The sequence below is a fragment of the Cucurbita moschata genome, unplaced genomic scaffold, assembly GCF_002738365.1.
Source record: "Cucurbita moschata cultivar Rifu unplaced genomic scaffold, Cmos_1.0 Cmo_Scf00010, whole genome shotgun sequence".
Taxonomy (NCBI): Eukaryota; Viridiplantae; Streptophyta; class Magnoliopsida; order Cucurbitales; family Cucurbitaceae; genus Cucurbita; species Cucurbita moschata.
Genome location: NW_019268526.1, coordinates 3,936,257 through 3,952,173, shown reverse-complemented (window position 1 = coordinate 3,952,173; position 15,917 = coordinate 3,936,257). Strand labels below are relative to the sequence as shown.

At 36.7% G+C, this 15,917-nt stretch overlaps 3 protein-coding genes across 4 annotated transcripts in view; all 3 read left to right on the top strand.

The window, feature by feature from the left end:
• The first annotated feature begins 16 nt into the window (after nucleotides 1–16).
• Nucleotides 17–1,235, top strand: LOC111448424. The gene is made up of 3 exons (XM_023088003.1): nucleotides 17–373; nucleotides 682–822; nucleotides 930–1,235. The coding sequence occupies exons 1-3, from the start codon at nucleotides 161–163 to the stop codon at nucleotides 1,080–1,082; spliced, it is 507 nt and encodes a 168-aa protein (XP_022943771.1). The 5' UTR covers nucleotides 17–160; the 3' UTR covers nucleotides 1,083–1,235.
• Nucleotides 1,236–4,014: 2,779 nt separating this feature from the next.
• LOC111448958 (calmodulin-binding receptor-like cytoplasmic kinase 1) lies at nucleotides 4,015–8,722 on the top strand. 2 transcript variants are annotated; one of them, XM_023088757.1, is made up of 7 exons: nucleotides 4,015–4,170; nucleotides 4,324–4,630; nucleotides 4,712–4,959; nucleotides 5,157–5,325; nucleotides 5,419–5,508; nucleotides 6,223–6,521; nucleotides 8,223–8,722. In XM_023088757.1, the coding sequence occupies exons 2-7, from the start codon at nucleotides 4,384–4,386 to the stop codon at nucleotides 8,550–8,552; spliced, it is 1,383 nt and encodes a 460-aa protein (XP_022944525.1). In that variant the 5' UTR covers nucleotides 4,015–4,170; nucleotides 4,324–4,383; the 3' UTR covers nucleotides 8,553–8,722. The 2 variants fall into 2 exon arrangements, with proteins under 2 accessions (XP_022944525.1, XP_022944526.1); XM_023088758.1 differs by lacking the exon at nucleotides 4,015–4,170 and having other exon boundaries at nucleotides 4,348–4,508.
• Nucleotides 8,723–9,736: 1,014 nt separating this feature from the next.
• Nucleotides 9,737–15,917, top strand: part of LOC111448955 (alpha-glucan phosphorylase, H isozyme) — a 9,682-nt gene continuing 3,501 nt past the window's right edge. The window contains exons 1-12 of the mRNA XM_023088755.1: nucleotides 9,737–10,143; nucleotides 10,288–10,522; nucleotides 11,299–11,478; nucleotides 12,003–12,179; nucleotides 12,267–12,352; nucleotides 12,533–12,722; nucleotides 12,797–12,889; nucleotides 13,978–14,162; nucleotides 14,248–14,365; nucleotides 14,465–14,593; nucleotides 14,779–14,997; nucleotides 15,076–15,279. Coding sequence (XP_022944523.1) covers nucleotides 10,313–10,522; nucleotides 11,299–11,478; nucleotides 12,003–12,179; nucleotides 12,267–12,352; nucleotides 12,533–12,722; nucleotides 12,797–12,889; nucleotides 13,978–14,162; nucleotides 14,248–14,365; nucleotides 14,465–14,593; nucleotides 14,779–14,997; nucleotides 15,076–15,279 — 1,791 coding nt within the window. The 5' untranslated portion in view covers nucleotides 9,737–10,143; nucleotides 10,288–10,312. The remainder of the gene's footprint in view (nucleotides 10,144–10,287; nucleotides 10,523–11,298; nucleotides 11,479–12,002; nucleotides 12,180–12,266; nucleotides 12,353–12,532; nucleotides 12,723–12,796; nucleotides 12,890–13,977; nucleotides 14,163–14,247; nucleotides 14,366–14,464; nucleotides 14,594–14,778; nucleotides 14,998–15,075; nucleotides 15,280–15,917) is intronic.

Sequence of the window (15,917 nt, the reverse complement as noted above, 5' to 3'; positions counted from 1 at the left end):
TTTTGCATCCGACGTCTCAGACAAGAAGTGCTTGAAGGATCCACCGTCCATTTGAGTGGAGCACCGAACCCTACATACTCCTGCACCGCACTGGATCATTCAATAAAAATATGGGATCTTTCGATAACCAAGATTGATCAGTGAGGGTTCGGGAGAGAAGATGAAGAAAATTGAAAGCGAAATCATGGAGAAGACGAAGCAGCTTCTGGAATTGAGTCAGGAGGAAGCGAACGCCGTGGAGAAGCTCGACGTCCGGCCGAGGAAAGCCGGAGAGTCATGCTTCTATACCTTCTTCGCTCTCAGAGGCATCCGAGTCGACCGTTCCGAACCAGGGCTCGTCGTTTGTACCCTAAAGGTCCCTCCGCGCCTCACAGTATGATTCTGAAACTCTCTGTTACTTTATTTTCTGTCTATTTCACTCTTTTTGCCCTAATTTTGGACCTAGTTCTGATGAAGGCGTTCCGAAAATCGATTGACGATCGGTTCTTCTGCGAGCGTATTAGTCGATGAGGAAAGAGGAGAGGCTAATTTTTCGAATTAAGCATTCAAATCACTCGATCGCCGATTTCATCCTATTGATTGAATTTGCAACGTATTGTTGAATTGAGTACGCAATCGGAGGGGGAGTGCGGTCCTTTTCCTCAATTGCTAACGCCTCTGGTTTTCGATTTGTCATTTCAGGATCGATCGGGGAAACTGTCTTCAGGTGCGATTGCAAACCTAGTGGATGAAGTCGGTTGCGCCGTAATCTATGATGAAGCCCTACCGGAGCCGGTTTCTGTCGACATGTCGATTTCGTATATGTCGACTGCCGACGTCGATGTACGTATAACATTCTCCTTCACTCCCTAGATTCACTTCACAAGCTCTAAATCAAACAAAAAAAGAAGAAAAATGAAATCTAAATTACGAAGTGTGAATATCTGCAGGATGAATTGGAAATAGTGTCGAGGCTCTTAGGGCAGAAAGGGCGTTATTCTGGAACCAGTGTGGTTATTAAGAACAAAGGGACGGGAGAAATTGTTGCAGAAGGAAGACATTCGTTGTTCAGCATACGACCGAGTGTGAACTCTAAACTGTGAAAATGGTAAGTGCTGCCATTTTAATTATAGATCGAAAAAATATTTTCTGAATCTGCATCCTGATGTTGATAGATTTGAACTTAGAACAGCACCTAAGTTGAAATGTAATATTTGTTGTATAAATTCTATTTTGGTTGCTCTCGTTTGAAATTTGTTATATGTTAGTTTTCCAACTCTTTTAAGATGTATTCATTGAAGTTTTAAAATTAGTCACACTAACTCCATTATTAATGGACAAATTTGTTTAGAGAATTGATCTGTGAGATCTAATTGAAAATGGGAACAAAACATTTCTTATATGGTTGTGGAAACTTCTCTTTAGTGGACGAATAATACATCACTTATGTGGGTGTGGAAACCTCTCCTTGGTAGATGACAGTGATACGTAACGGGCTAAAACAGACAATATCTACTCGTGGTGAGCTTGGATTGTTACAAATGATATTAAAATCAAGGCACAAACTGACAGTGATACGTAACGGGCTAAAACATACAGTATCTACTTATGGTGAGATTAGATTGTTACAAACGATATTAGAACCAAGGCACTAGGCGGTGTGCCAGCGTCTCGCTAGCCCCCATGAGAGTGGATTGTGAGATCCCACATCGGTTGGAGAGGGGAGCAAAAACGGACACATCGGTCGGTGTGAAAACTTTTCCTTAGTAGATGCGTTTTAAAATGGTCAGGCTAGGTGATACATAATGAGATAAAGCGGACAATATAAAACATTCTTTATAAAAAGTGTGGAAACCTCTCCTTAGTAAATGCGTTTTAGAATTTTGAGGCTGACGACGATACGTAATAGGCTAAAACGAAAAATATATGCTAACGGTGAGCTTGAGCTGTTACACGATTACTCTAATCCCTAAGGATGTTGATCTACCTTTTGCTCAATCTAGAAAGATACTTCGAGCCCTTTATCCAAATTTTTTTTTGTCGGTGTTGACTATTGTTAATCAAACGTCTCCTTTCACCTTAAATTTTTCCGCCTCGTAATTTATTAAATCTCTTTGCTTAATGGGATTCAAAAGATGTGGGCTTTCGAGAGCCCCGGCGTAGAGTATCATGTCTCTATCATTGCATGACTCTCTTTAGTCACGAAAAACAACTCCGAACGTTTTTTCTTTCCTACTTTCCATTTGCTTCTAAGAGTTCAAACTTATTTTTAAAAAATTAATTAAATATATTAAAACGAAAGGAAAAAATAAAATAAAATAATGTAACGAACAATTTTCCAAATTATATAATAATAGTAATACTTATTATTATTATAATAAAGCTCGGAAGTTTCGGTCTTGACACAATGAACTACTAGTCTACTCGACTCCTTCCATTATGTCCTAGAATATTTATAAAAGAAATGTTCACGTATACGAATCATAGAATTTATAGATATTTCTTTCCGAGTCATATCTATAATATTTTAATATTTAGTTGAAAATGTCAAATAAACTATTTCAAATAAATACCAGTAAATAATTCTATTTTTATTATTATTTTTGAAATTGGTATAATTAAACTATTAGATAGATTAATAGCTATAATGTTTCATTAATAATTTTAACAGTCAAAATGAAGTAAAAACAAAAGTTACGGTAGAAATATAAATAAAATAGCATTCATTTTTAAAGTACATATTGCATTTATAATTTAACATTATATAAATACCGTGTGATAATTTTTTTAATAATATTGGATAGAATAGAAAAGTCAAACATTCGGTAAGATCTGATTGCGATGGTTTGAAAATTAAGAAAGTAATATTTAAATATACCTTGAAGGAATAATGGAATTAGGCTAAAATATAAAAATATAATTAAAAAAAAAACTGTCATTTATTTTTTATTTTTTAAATATTTCATTACGTGGTAGTTTAGGTTGGTTTTTTAATTCCCCATCTTAAATTAATTAATTAATATTTTGATTTTTAATTATTAATAAATTTAATAATTCAAAAGACTTGTATATTTATAATTTGAGTAAAGTGTTTGTATTTTACAAAAAGACAATTATAATATATCTTAAATATTATTGATAATTTGAGGTTTTACCATTAAAATAAATAAATAATTAATTAATTAATACAAAATAAAGTTGAGCTTTCATGTATATTTGGATGATTTTGCGTTTACCGGAAGTCAAGTGCACTCGACTTGACATGAGTAACAATGACAAAAGATTTCTTAGGCCATCATATCATTGATCATAATACTTATCATATCCCTTTGTTCCTAAGAAAAAGAAAATTCTTCGAGAAGATTTTGAAACTTGCAGCTAATTGGAATCTGACAAGTCTTCATTGTGGATTTGTAAGAGATACTATTCGCTTTGGCCCGTTACGTATTACCGTCAGCCTCACGATTTTAAAACACGTCTACTAGAGAGGGATTTCCACACATTTGTAAAGAATGTTTCATTATCTTCTCCGACTAATGTGAGATCTCACATGATTTCCCGATTCATTGAGATTCGTTGAATTTTGAGTTAAATTCGTCTTTGAATTTTACAAATAAACTTTCATTTTTTTTAAATATATCTTTGGACCTCCAATTTTGTGTTTATTTTAAATTAAGTTTAATATTAATTAATTAATAAAATGTTGAAAATTGAAAATAATTTAGAAATAAATTTGAAAATTTCATATTTTTAAACTTATAATTAGGCTTATAATTTTATGTATAATAGATTTATGATATATTCAACATTTTTTTTTTAATTAATGAATAAACTATACATTTTATATTTAATAGATTCATAATTTTTTTTAAATGTTCACCGTAAAATTATAAATTTAAAGATTAAAAAATTAGAAAGGCTAAAATGGTAAAAAAAATAGAAGCCAAAGCCAAAACATAGCCGTTAATTTTTTACAATAACCCTCCAAAAGTGAAATTGTAATTTAATATAAAAAAAAAAAAACAAAGCTCACTCCATGAGAAAATCACGGAGGAAGCTGCGAAAAAAGAACCGGGAAGAGAGACCGCGCATTATTGCCATTGCGGCGGCCGGCGAAGCAAACCAGTCAGCGAAGGGGCAAAGTCAAGCGCTGAAGCCGACATTTCGCCGCCGTAAGCATGGGATATTTTGGTATGTTCAGTATTTTTAGAACTCTAAAAGCAAAATTTAACCCTAACATTACTCCTTCTGTGCTTGACCAAGAGGCCCAGTCTTTCATGACTTCAAATTAAATGCTTCCATCTAATCATCTCTCCATTAAATTCTCAACTGCTTAAATTTTAGGAAGCGGATAATGATGATCAGATTTCCAAATCGAGAATCGCCTGAATTTTGATTCTACAAATGAAGAACAGAGACGACTCTGACCCTCACTTCCAGGATCAGAGATCGCAGAGTTCCAACTCCCGTGCCGAACGGCGTTCCGGTGCCCTAAGCAAGCCGAATCATGAATCTATACTTTCATACAAGTACGTAAAAGCGGCTGTTTCTAGATTTTTTAAATCCATTTTCATCGGTCGGAAGAAGAATTCTTCGGATCGATCTGTAATCAGCACCAGAGAAGCTAATAATTCTCGCAGAGAAGTCTCCTGTGAGTTTCCTTGATTTTTGGTTCGTTTTGTTTGTTCTTCGGCGAGTTAGATGATTGATCTTGCTTTCTTTCGATTTTTAGCTTTTTCGACGGGAAGCTACGGGAGGAACTCGTCGGCTTTGAAGTCGTATGATTCGTATGGTTCATACGGTTCCTCGTCTAGCTATCCCAGCGAATTTTTCGCATCTCCGGAATTCTCGATTAAGGATCTTTATAAGGCGACGGACAATTTCTCTGCTGCTAATGTTGTTGGGACTGGATCGTTTGGAACGGTGTACAAAGGGAAGCTCAAAGACGGTTCTCTTGTTGCCGTAAAGCGAGCCAAAAGGGTACGAAGTTCAAGTTTAAACTTATTTTCTGTTGATTCCTCGAAGTTATGGAACAGGTTGAGTTCATCACGAGTTCGAACTTGAGATTAACAATGGAAAAAGTTGCTAAAGCTATGATTCGAGTGATCATATTAATATAAATTTGACCATTAATTTCTTAGGGTTTAGATTTTTGACAGATTTGATACTTTTGGCAGAATGCGAACGAGAGGTGTTTGCTGAAAGCGTTCTGGAATGAGATACAAGCTCTGTCAAGGATCGAACATTTGAATCTGGTACGTTTGTATGGCTATCTGGAGCAAGGAGATGAGAGGATCATTATTGTTGAATACGTTGGCAATGGAAATCTTCGGGAACATCTCGATGGTAAGCAATTTTGGTGATTCATTCTGAATTGTGATATGTTCTTGATGTATGCATTTAACTCAGAAATCTAGTTTATTGGTATCTTTTGTGCAGGCAAGCGAGGAGACGTCCTTGAGATTGGAGAGCGTCTGGACATTGCCATTGATGTAGCTCATGCTATCACCTACCTTCACATGTACAATGGTATGCACATGATTTTCCTAATATGCGTCTGATAGTGCCTCTGTGAGATCCCACATCAGTTAGAGAGGGGAATGAAACATTCCTTAGGGTGTGGGAACCTCTTCCTAGTATACGCATTTTAAAAACCTTGAGGGGAAGCCTGAAAGAGAAAGTTCAAAGAGGACAATATCTGCTAGTAGTGGGTTTGAGCTGTTACAAATGGTATTAGAGCCATACATTGAGAGGTGTGCCAACGAGGATGTTGGGCTCCCAAAGGGGGTGGATTATGAGATCTCACATCGGTTGGAGAGGGGAACAAAACATTTCTTAAAAGGGTGTGGAAACCTCTCCCTAGAATGAAACATTCTTTATAGGGGTGTGGAAACCTCTCCCTAGAATGAAACATTCTTCATAAGGGTGTGGAAACCTCTCCCTAGCAGACGTGTTTTAAAAACTTTGAGAGGAAGTCCGAAAGGGAAAGTTCTAAGAGGACAATATCTGCTAGCGGTCGACTTAGATTGTTACAGCTCCATATCAATGAGTAGGCTACATACAGTTTAAGGAGTGCAATGAAAAAATCTCTGTCATGCAGTACGAACATCAAAGTTTCTATTATTAGGCTAGAGGCTTAAGAATCCCAATCACTTCAAAATACAAACTACCTCATGTTATTCAGTTGCTAAGTCAAAGGAACAGTGAGGAATCTGAATCTGAATGTTTAAATGTAACTGACAGATGCGCCAATAATCCATCGAGACATAAAGGCTACAAACATCCTAATCACAGAGAAACTCCGGGCAAAAGTGGCAGATTTTGGGTTTGCACGCCTGGTTGCAGAAGATTCTAACGTTACACATATATCAACCCAAGTTAAAGGAACGGCTGGATACTTGGATCCTGAATACCTAAGGACTTATCAGCTCACTGAGAAGAGTGATGTATACTCCTTCGGGGTGTTGCTGGTAGAGCTCATAACAGGAAGACACCCAATTGAAACAAAGAGGGATGTCAAAGAAAGAGTAACTATAAGATGGGTAAGTCTTTTATTAACTGCACCATTACGTAATTCTGATCCTTTATACCTTGCAATTTTATATCAAATTCTTGTCTGCAATACCTTGGGTGCTTCTTTACATTTTCTAGATAGCGACTATCCTTGTTCAGTTTAGTTTCCCTGCATCTAAAAGTGAATATTCAAATGTCATTTTGAAGATTCTCTGCACGTCCTTTTAGTTCACTAGAGTTATATTCTGGCTACAACGTGTGACACCACGATGAATAAAATTGCAAACTTGTAATAATCTAAGTCCACCGTTAAAAGTTATTGTCCGTTTTGGGCCGTTACGTATCACCGTCAACCTTAGTTTTTAAAATGTGTCTGCTAGGGAGAGGTTTCTACACCCTTTATACAAAATGTTTTGTTTCCCTCTCTGACCGATGTGGGATCTCACAATCCATCCCCTTCATGGCCCAGTGTTCTCGCTGGCACTCGTTCCCCTCTCCAACCGATGTGGGATCTCACAATCCACTCCCTTTTAGGGGCCTAGTGTCCTCGCTGGCACACCTCCCAGTGTCTGGCTCTGATACTATTTGTAACGACTCAAGCCCACTACTAGCAGATATTATCCGTTTTTGCCCGTTACGTATTGCCGTCATACTCACGGTTCTTAAAACAAGCCTGCTAGGGAGAAGTTTCCACACCTTTATAAAGAACGTTTTTTTCCCTTTCCCAACTGACAGGGATGTCACAAAACTACTCAAAAGTTTTTATGGGTTGAATTGATTCTTTCTGGCCTCTTAAATGTGAAAGTTCTCATCACATGACAATTTCATTAGGAGTTGCATACACGTTCTTCCCACTCTTAGTTTTGAATACGTGATATTAATGAATGAAGCCAATGTATTTTCAAGTATGGTGTTTTATTTCACTCATCTTCTTCGTCACATGGTATGTTCCTGTTTACTGCAGACCATTATTAGGTACCAAATTACCAATGCATATTAGGACCTCTAGGTATCATGCAAGTAAATCCCACGTGTTTAAGTTGTCTACTGTAGTGTGAGGTCTGGTCTTAAATTTCTCTCTAGAAACTAATGGGTAGAGTAGCTCAAAAAGAACTATAGCAGTTTCTGCCTTGCCTAGACATAATGGACGGGAAAAGGTCTCCGATCTGCCTTACTGTGATCGGAGCATAGTTATTTGTTTTCAGTCAAGTTGTCTATCCCGTCTCTTTCTAGGTTGGAGAAGAGAATGAAATAATCTTTATAAGGGTGTGGAAATCTCTCCCTAGCAAACACGTTTTAAAATTGTGAGGCTGACAGCGATACATAACGGGCCGAAGCAAATAATATCTGTCAGCAGTGGGTTTGGGCTGTTACAAATGGTATCAGAGCCAGATACTGGGCAGTGTGCCAGCGAGAGCGCTGAGCTCACAAGGGGGGTGGATTGTGAGATTCCACTTCGGTTAGAGGGGAATAAAGGATTGCTTATAAGGGTGTGGAAATCTCGTCCTAGTAGATGCGTTTTAAAACTGTGAGGCTGACAACGATACGTAACGGGGCGAAACGGACAATATCTGCTAGCGGTGGGTTTAGATTGTTATAGAAGTCTTTCGAGAGATGTTTTGTTGGGAACTTAGGGTTAGTAAAATCTGTTTGGACTATTCAAATGAGTATTTTTAGAAATATAAGGCTGTGGTATGAGCCTAAAAACAATCAAATCCAATATGATGCAGGCTATGCAGAAGCTGAAAGATGGAGAAGCTGTGATTGCCATGGATCCCAGGTTGAAAAGGACTTCTGCATCTACCGTAACCATGGAGAAGACGCTCAAATTGGCTCGCCGATGCCTCGATCCCTTGAGACCGTCTCGACCGTCCATGAAAACTTGTTGCGAGGAGTTATGGGGAATTCGAAAGGAATATAGAGATAGATTATTATCTTCTTCTTGCTCGGAGTCGATTCGTTCAGCAGAATTTCCAGGTCAAAATGCAAAAAACAACCAATATGTTTCTTTTGATGATAAGGAGGATGAAGATTTGTACAGCAAATTCCATTCTGTATAAGTCACCAACTTATGGCCATTTCCAGATAAGAGTGAAGCTTTTCATACCTCTTTTCCATAGCTTTTAAGTAACAAGTCCTGGAAGTCTCTCTGTTTTTATTGTATATTTTATATTTTCAAAAGATTCCCCAAACAGCATTTATTCAAAATACATTGCTGCACTTTTCTTTACCGTTTGAATTTTCATATTCATTCTGTTTCCTATCCCATGGGAAACAAGTTTCAATAATAGTCCACCCGACCCGTTTTATAGTCTCGTTGGGCTTACCCCTCTCCAATCGACGTAAGATCTTAGAATCCACCCCGTGGGGTTCAGAGTTCTCGTTGGGTTCCACTCCTCTTCAATCGATCAGGATCTCACAATTCACTCCATTTAGGGGCTAGCATCCTCATTGACACACCACTTGGTGTCTGGTTTTGATATTATTTGTAATAACCTAAGCCTATCGCTAACATATATTGTCTGTTTTAGTTCATTACGTATTGTCGTTAACTTCACGATTTTAAAACGTGTGGGTTAGAGAGAGGTTTCCACATTTTTATAAGCAATATTTCATTTCTTTCTCCAAACGATATGAGATCTATATATATATATATATATTGGGATGGTATCAAGACATATGGACTCCGTCGATGGGGATCGAGATGACAAGATGAGATGCGAAATTGCATTGAGAGACCTTGGTCCAAGCAGAGACAAGATCGAATTGAATGACCTAGTCTAGTGTAGAAGCAAGTCGATTGTGTCGCAAACGATTGAACATGCATGCGCAGGCGGCGTGTGTGGTCGAGCAAGTTTGAATTCCGCACGAGCGATATTCGATTGGCGAAGACAAACCTCGTTTAAGGTCCGACAAATCCACCAAATCAGGGTGAAAAATATATATGGGGCTTAATGTCAAGATCACAACTACACGCTGTAAAAAAAAATATATATATATATATCAGTTTTTTATATGTGAAATTTATTAAAATAAGAGTGATTAATTTTGTAATTGGAAAAAAGCAGCTGACTGGACTAGCACTGAAATATCCCCAACCCCGCGAAGTGACCGGTTTTCGTCTCTCTCCCCCTCAACCGTCGAAGTAGTTTTCAGGATCTTCCCGTGAGGGCGGGCGCGCCTTTTTTCTAAACAGAAGAAATTATATATTACCAAAAATAATAATAATAATAATAATAATAATCTCCAAGTTCCCAAGTCCGCGATTCTTTCTCTTGGATCCATTCATTTCCATGTGATCGTCACGTATGGTTCAATCACCTCCATTACTACACTTTCCTCTCCCACTCATCTTCTTCCTCCACTCCTTTCTCTCTCTCTATGTGTAGTTCTCTGATATTTTCTCGAGAAAACTCCAAATACGTCCTTCCATTTCCCTTTGTCCTCATTACCTTTTTTAGTTTGTTTTTCTTTGAATCCTCACCGATTTCACTTTCATTGTAGTCCTGAAAATATCTTTCTCGCTTGCTTTGCTTATGCTTTTTTTTATTGATTCGTCGGCTTCACTCGGTGCGAATATTATTGGATCTCTTCTTGTTCGAGTTTCTGTGGTTATTCGGCTCGCTATTTTGGAGCAGAAGTGTTGAAGCAGTAAGTTTGTACTTCTGTTGTTTGCTGTTGATTTGCAAGTTCTAATTAGGGCTCGGTATTTTGATTCTCGGCTTGGTTCTGCGACTTGCTATTTCTTTTCCTGTTCGATGTTTTCTCTTCAACATTGTTATTGTTTTGTTTCAGGCTGATTTAGTTGTAGACTCTGAGTATGGCGACTGCGAATGCTAATGGTGGCGCGGTTTCTACTGTTTCTGTGAAATTTCCCGCGGTTGCGCATCCTTTAGCCGAAGAGCCGGAAGAGATTGCGTCTAATATCAAATATCATGCAGCTTACAGTCCTCATTTCTCTCTCTTCAAGTTCGAGCCCGAGCAAGCGTATTATGCGACTGCTGAGAGTGTTCGCGATCGGCTTATACAAGTACGTTTTCTAAATCTTCAACTCCTTGTGTGCTGAAATTGAATTCTCGAATTGCTACTTGTTGGATGATGGAAGTCCCACATCGACTAATTTAGGGTGTGATCATGGGTTTATAAGTGAGGAATACTAACTCCATTGGTATGAGGCCTTTTGGGGAAGCCCAAAGCAAAGCCATGAGAGCTTATGCTCAAAGTGGACAATATCATACCATTGTGGAGAGTCGTGTTCGTCTAACACTACTGACCTGTGTGTTGGTCGAATCCTACTTTATGCGTTAGACATTTTTTTTTGTTGTTGACTCTCTGAAATACGATTTATCATTGGTTCTTTATTGTGTTATTGTGGTGTTGTGTAACTATCTTTCAAATGATTTTGAACATGAAACTATTAAAGAGCGTCTAACAGTCGAACCTTGCTTATTTAATGCTTTCTAGCGTTCGGTAGATATTTACCGTCTGATCTGAATTGTTTGCATTCACATTTAACGATTGTTATCACGGATTAAAAGCATTCTGCAATAACGAAGATTACTGATAGGAGACTGAACTAATCATCAGATTTCAATTGACAAGTGTTTCCTGTAAGAGGCTTGTCTATAATGCATTAAGAGACAACAAAGTGTGTAGCTAATTTGAGTTGACTGGTCTACTATATTTGATTTGAGTATATTATGATGAGTGGTTGCATTTTTTCATTTAATCTAAATATGAATCTGCACTAACTTTGATTGATGGTGGCTGAACTGATGGTGCTACTTCTCATCCGTCACTCTGCAGCAATGGAATGAGACCTACTTGCATTATCACAAAGCTGATCCCAAACAAACGTACTACCTATCAATGGAGTATCTTCAGGGCCGAGCTTTGACCAATGCGATCGGAAACTTGAATACTCAGGATGCATATGCTGATGCTCTGAATAAATTAGGACATGATCTTGAGGAACTGGTTGAGCAGGTTATTTTCAATGTTCTGTTCATTTGAAACCTGTTTTCTGCAATATTTAAGAGGTCTTGTGTTTGCCCATTTGTTTTCTTCTACTGAATACTGTGCATGCTTTCCTTGAATAGAAGCAATCATTAGTAGAAATTTAGTGGTGAAGGCTACGTATCTAATCCTTTCAACCATCAAATATGGCAACCAAAACCATATATTTTTTTTTTACCAATAGCTCATTTATGACTCCAAAAATTCCATGCATGACTGTTGGTCCATATCCTGACTATAAATATATTTATATTCTTTGATATTTCAATGTTGACTTTAGCTTCTCTAGGAATCAATGACCACATGAATATATTGATAATTTGACACAGGTTGTACTTTTTATGCTTTCTCCACATCCTGCTGGCACATAGCTAATGTATGATTTTGTTGATCTATAATATCACATTTTAGATTTGAGTTTAGTCAAGTAGCCCTGTGTTTATAGTTTATCTTTTAACATGCACAATGTTGATATTGTAAATGACTTTTCATAGGAGAAAGATGCTGCCCTCGGAAATGGTGGACTTGGAAGGCTTGCTTCATGTTTTCTGGATTCTATGGCAACATTAAATTTGCCTGCATGGGGTTATGGTTTGAGGTACAGATATGGGCTTTTCAAGCAGCTGATCACTAAGGATGGCCAGGAGGAAGTGGCTGAGGATTGGCTTGAGGTCAAGTTCCCATTTGAGAAAATTTTTATATCAATATATTTCTACTTCGGACATTTTTTAACATTTGTATTTGTGAAAATCATGCAGAAGTTTAGTCCTTGGGAAGTTGTCAGACATGATATAGTATTCCCTGTCAGATTCTTTGGTCATGTGGAGGTCAAGCCCAATGGATCGTAAGTTTTATGTGCTGACTGAACTAATTGCCTGAACTAGTCCATTTTGAGAAGACATTGTAGTTAATGTTTAAGGGCCAGAATACATGCCAGAATTGATCATCTTACTACAAAAATTAACTTCTCTGCTTTGGGCATAACTCTTGGTTTAGTGAAAGTTGTGCATTGTGTACCTAACAGCCGAAGATGGACTGGAGGAGAGATTGTACAAGCTCTAGCCTATGATGTACCAATTCCAGGATACAAAACCAAGAATACTAATAGTCTTCGCTTGTGGGAAGCAAAAGCACGTGCAGATGATTTTGACCTTTTTCAATTCAATGATGGACAGTATGAATCTGCTGCACAGCTTCATTTTAGAGCTCAACAGGTATGTTACAAATTATCATACTTGAAAGGTTGTTCATGGAATTGGCACATTAACAGGTTTATTATCATTTGCAGATATGTGCCGTTCTATATCCTGGAGATGCTACAGAGAATGGAAAACTCTTGCGACTAAAACAACAGTTTTTTCTTTGCAGTGCGTCACTGCAGGTTGGGAGATTCTTCATTTTTTTTTTTTCACGAAGGCAATTTTTTAGTCTTGTGTTGGCCTGGGATATCTTTCCTTCAACATTGAGGCATATTAAGAATCTCATGATGGTTCAAAAAATTATGTTCGTATATGCTTCTTTAAATAATTTTAGTATGAACAAAAGCATATTTCATTTGCTTTGTGCAAGTTACAACTGTGCTAGAAAAAAAATATTTGGTAACTATATCATGCAACTATATATATATAGGGTGAAGATATAATTTCTAATACTTGTTTTTGAAACATAATGGAAGTATGAATATTCTTATAAATAAAACAGCCGGTTGTTTGTTTATTTTTTGAACAACTTCTCATTAATATAATGAAAAAGAACAAATGTTCAAGGGTTACAAACTCTTAAAGTGAGTGAAAATAAAATAAACAAAATACAAAATCAAGAACTTAGAAACAAATATGACCAGGCCAAGTAACCTATGAATTGTTCAAAATCCTCACCTAATGAGAATCAAAAGAACATGAAGCCAGAACTTCAACAAACAATTATTTGCTGCTGCAACCGTATTTGATAGTAACACTTAGATATGCATCTCAAAATTAATGCCAAGTTAAATGTGCCTGTGATTGTAATTGGCTTAGTTAAAGTTTCTAACAATTATAAAATATACAATCAACCCCAAATGGATGGCTAGTGAGTTTCAATGGTGCGAATTTTAGCAAATGGTACTACTGCTGGTGATGAACCAGCCAGGGGCGAGGATATAGTGTTAGTTTATGTCATGAGAGGATCAAGTTGGTTGTATCAGTTGTATATGTGGTGACAGCAAACACGTGCATGATATAGTTCTAATCTAAATCCTATAATCTAACGATGAAAGTTTTGATCTGGTTATACAATTATTAGGTTTGTTGGGCTGAGAGTTCCTGCAGGCCTAGGTGCTTTTTGCTAGTAATCGTTAGATATTCAGAATGTCAATGTTTTCATTGATTATGCACCTGTTCTCCGTAAAAAATGATTACGTGCATCTGTTTGCTGCCTGCTCTTTGGTATTTTTTCCTCATCTGACAAGGATATCCAAATCAATTACAGGACATAATTTCAAGATTTAAGGAGAGAAAGCAGGGGAAAGATTCATGGGAGTGGTCTGAGTTTCCTAGCAAAGTTGCAGTGCAACTAAATGATACTCATCCAACCCTTGCAATTCCTGAACTGATGCGATTACTAATGGATGATGAAGGTCTTGGATGGGATGAAGCATGGGATATAACTACAAGGTGTAAGAAATGTATATATGAGATCTTTAGGTTATTATGTTTTGGAATTAGAAGCTAAATTGGACTATGTTGAAAACTGGATCAGGACTATTGCTTATACCAATCACACTGTCCTTCCTGAAGCACTTGAGAAATGGTCACAACATGTGATGTGGAAGCTTCTTCCTCGCCATATGGAAATTATTGAAGAAATTGACAAGAGGGTACAAGCCTCACTTTAGAATCAAAGTTGTTTTTCTTCTTTCAACACTTAATTTCATTTACTTAGCTTATTTCTTATAGAGCTTGGAAAAACCTTACAGTTTGTTGCAATGATCCATGCTGCTCAAAATAATCTTGAGCATAAGATAGACAGTTTGCGGATCTTGGATAATAATCCTCAGAAGCCAGTTGTTCGGATGGCTAATTTGTGTGTTTTATCTGCGCATTCGGTGAGAAATCTTACTTTGGGAAAGAATATTTTATGTATTTTCTTCTTCTATTCAAGCATTGTTGTATTCCGTAGAGTGAGGTTCTCATTAGCTTTTTAGAATCCACCTTTAAGATTTTAGTGCTGTAGTTAATCTTGTGAGGAGGATCTCATATTATTAATTCCTTTTGCCTATTGTTATTGTAGGTAAATGGTGTTGCGCAGTTGCACACTGATATCTTAAAGGCTGAGTTATTCGCAGATTATGTAACAATATGGCCAACAAAATTTCAAAACAAGACAAATGGCATTACTCCACGCCGATGGCTCCAGTTTTGCAACCCTGACCTCGGTAACATAATAACCAAATGGTTGAAAACAGAAGACTGGGTGACCAACCTTGACCTGCTTGCAGGTCTCCGAAAAGTACGTCTTGACTACTACTTATTTGGAATTCAAAATTTCTTTAGTCTAATTTCATTCTTGCTATGTTCCTTCCAAAAGATTGCGGACAATGCAGATCTTCAAGCTGAATGGGCATCTGCTAAAATGGCTAACAAGGTGCGGTTGGCAAAGTATATAGAGCAAGTGACTGGCGTTAGCATTGACCCAAATACTTTATTTGACATACAAGTTAAGCGCATACATGAATATAAAAGGCAACTGCTGAATATCTTGGGTGCAATTTATCGATACAAGAAGTTAAAGGTATAAAATACTCCTTAGTTACATTCCACTATATTGCCAAACAAATAAGTGATGTTTGAGTTGGGGGTCGAAACATCGTGTATTTAATAGCATCTGTAATCATATCTGAGTTTTGATAATAGCCAAGAAATCCTTTTCTTCTAAAATTGCTCATTATATATATATATACACGTATACATACATATATATATATATACATACATACATATATATACATACATACATATATATATATACATACATACATATATATATATACATACATACATATATATACACATACATACATACATATATATACACATACATACATACATATATATACACATACATACATACATATATATACACATACATACATATATATATATACATACATATATAGATATAGGTTGCCTGCTTATTGTTCTGGTACCATTTCACCAGTAGTGGAATATGAAGGTTTAATTAAGTGGTCTTTGATTTTTACTCTTTCAATATATACACCCAGTTTGAGCAAGTACTGTTTTTTGTTTCAGATTGTTTCCTTATTTTTTTAACACCCAATAAATAGTATTGTAGTCATTTTACTGGAATTTTTTTTTTTTTTTTTTTTTTTTTTTTTTTTTTTTTTTTTTTTTTTTTTTTTTTTTTTTTTT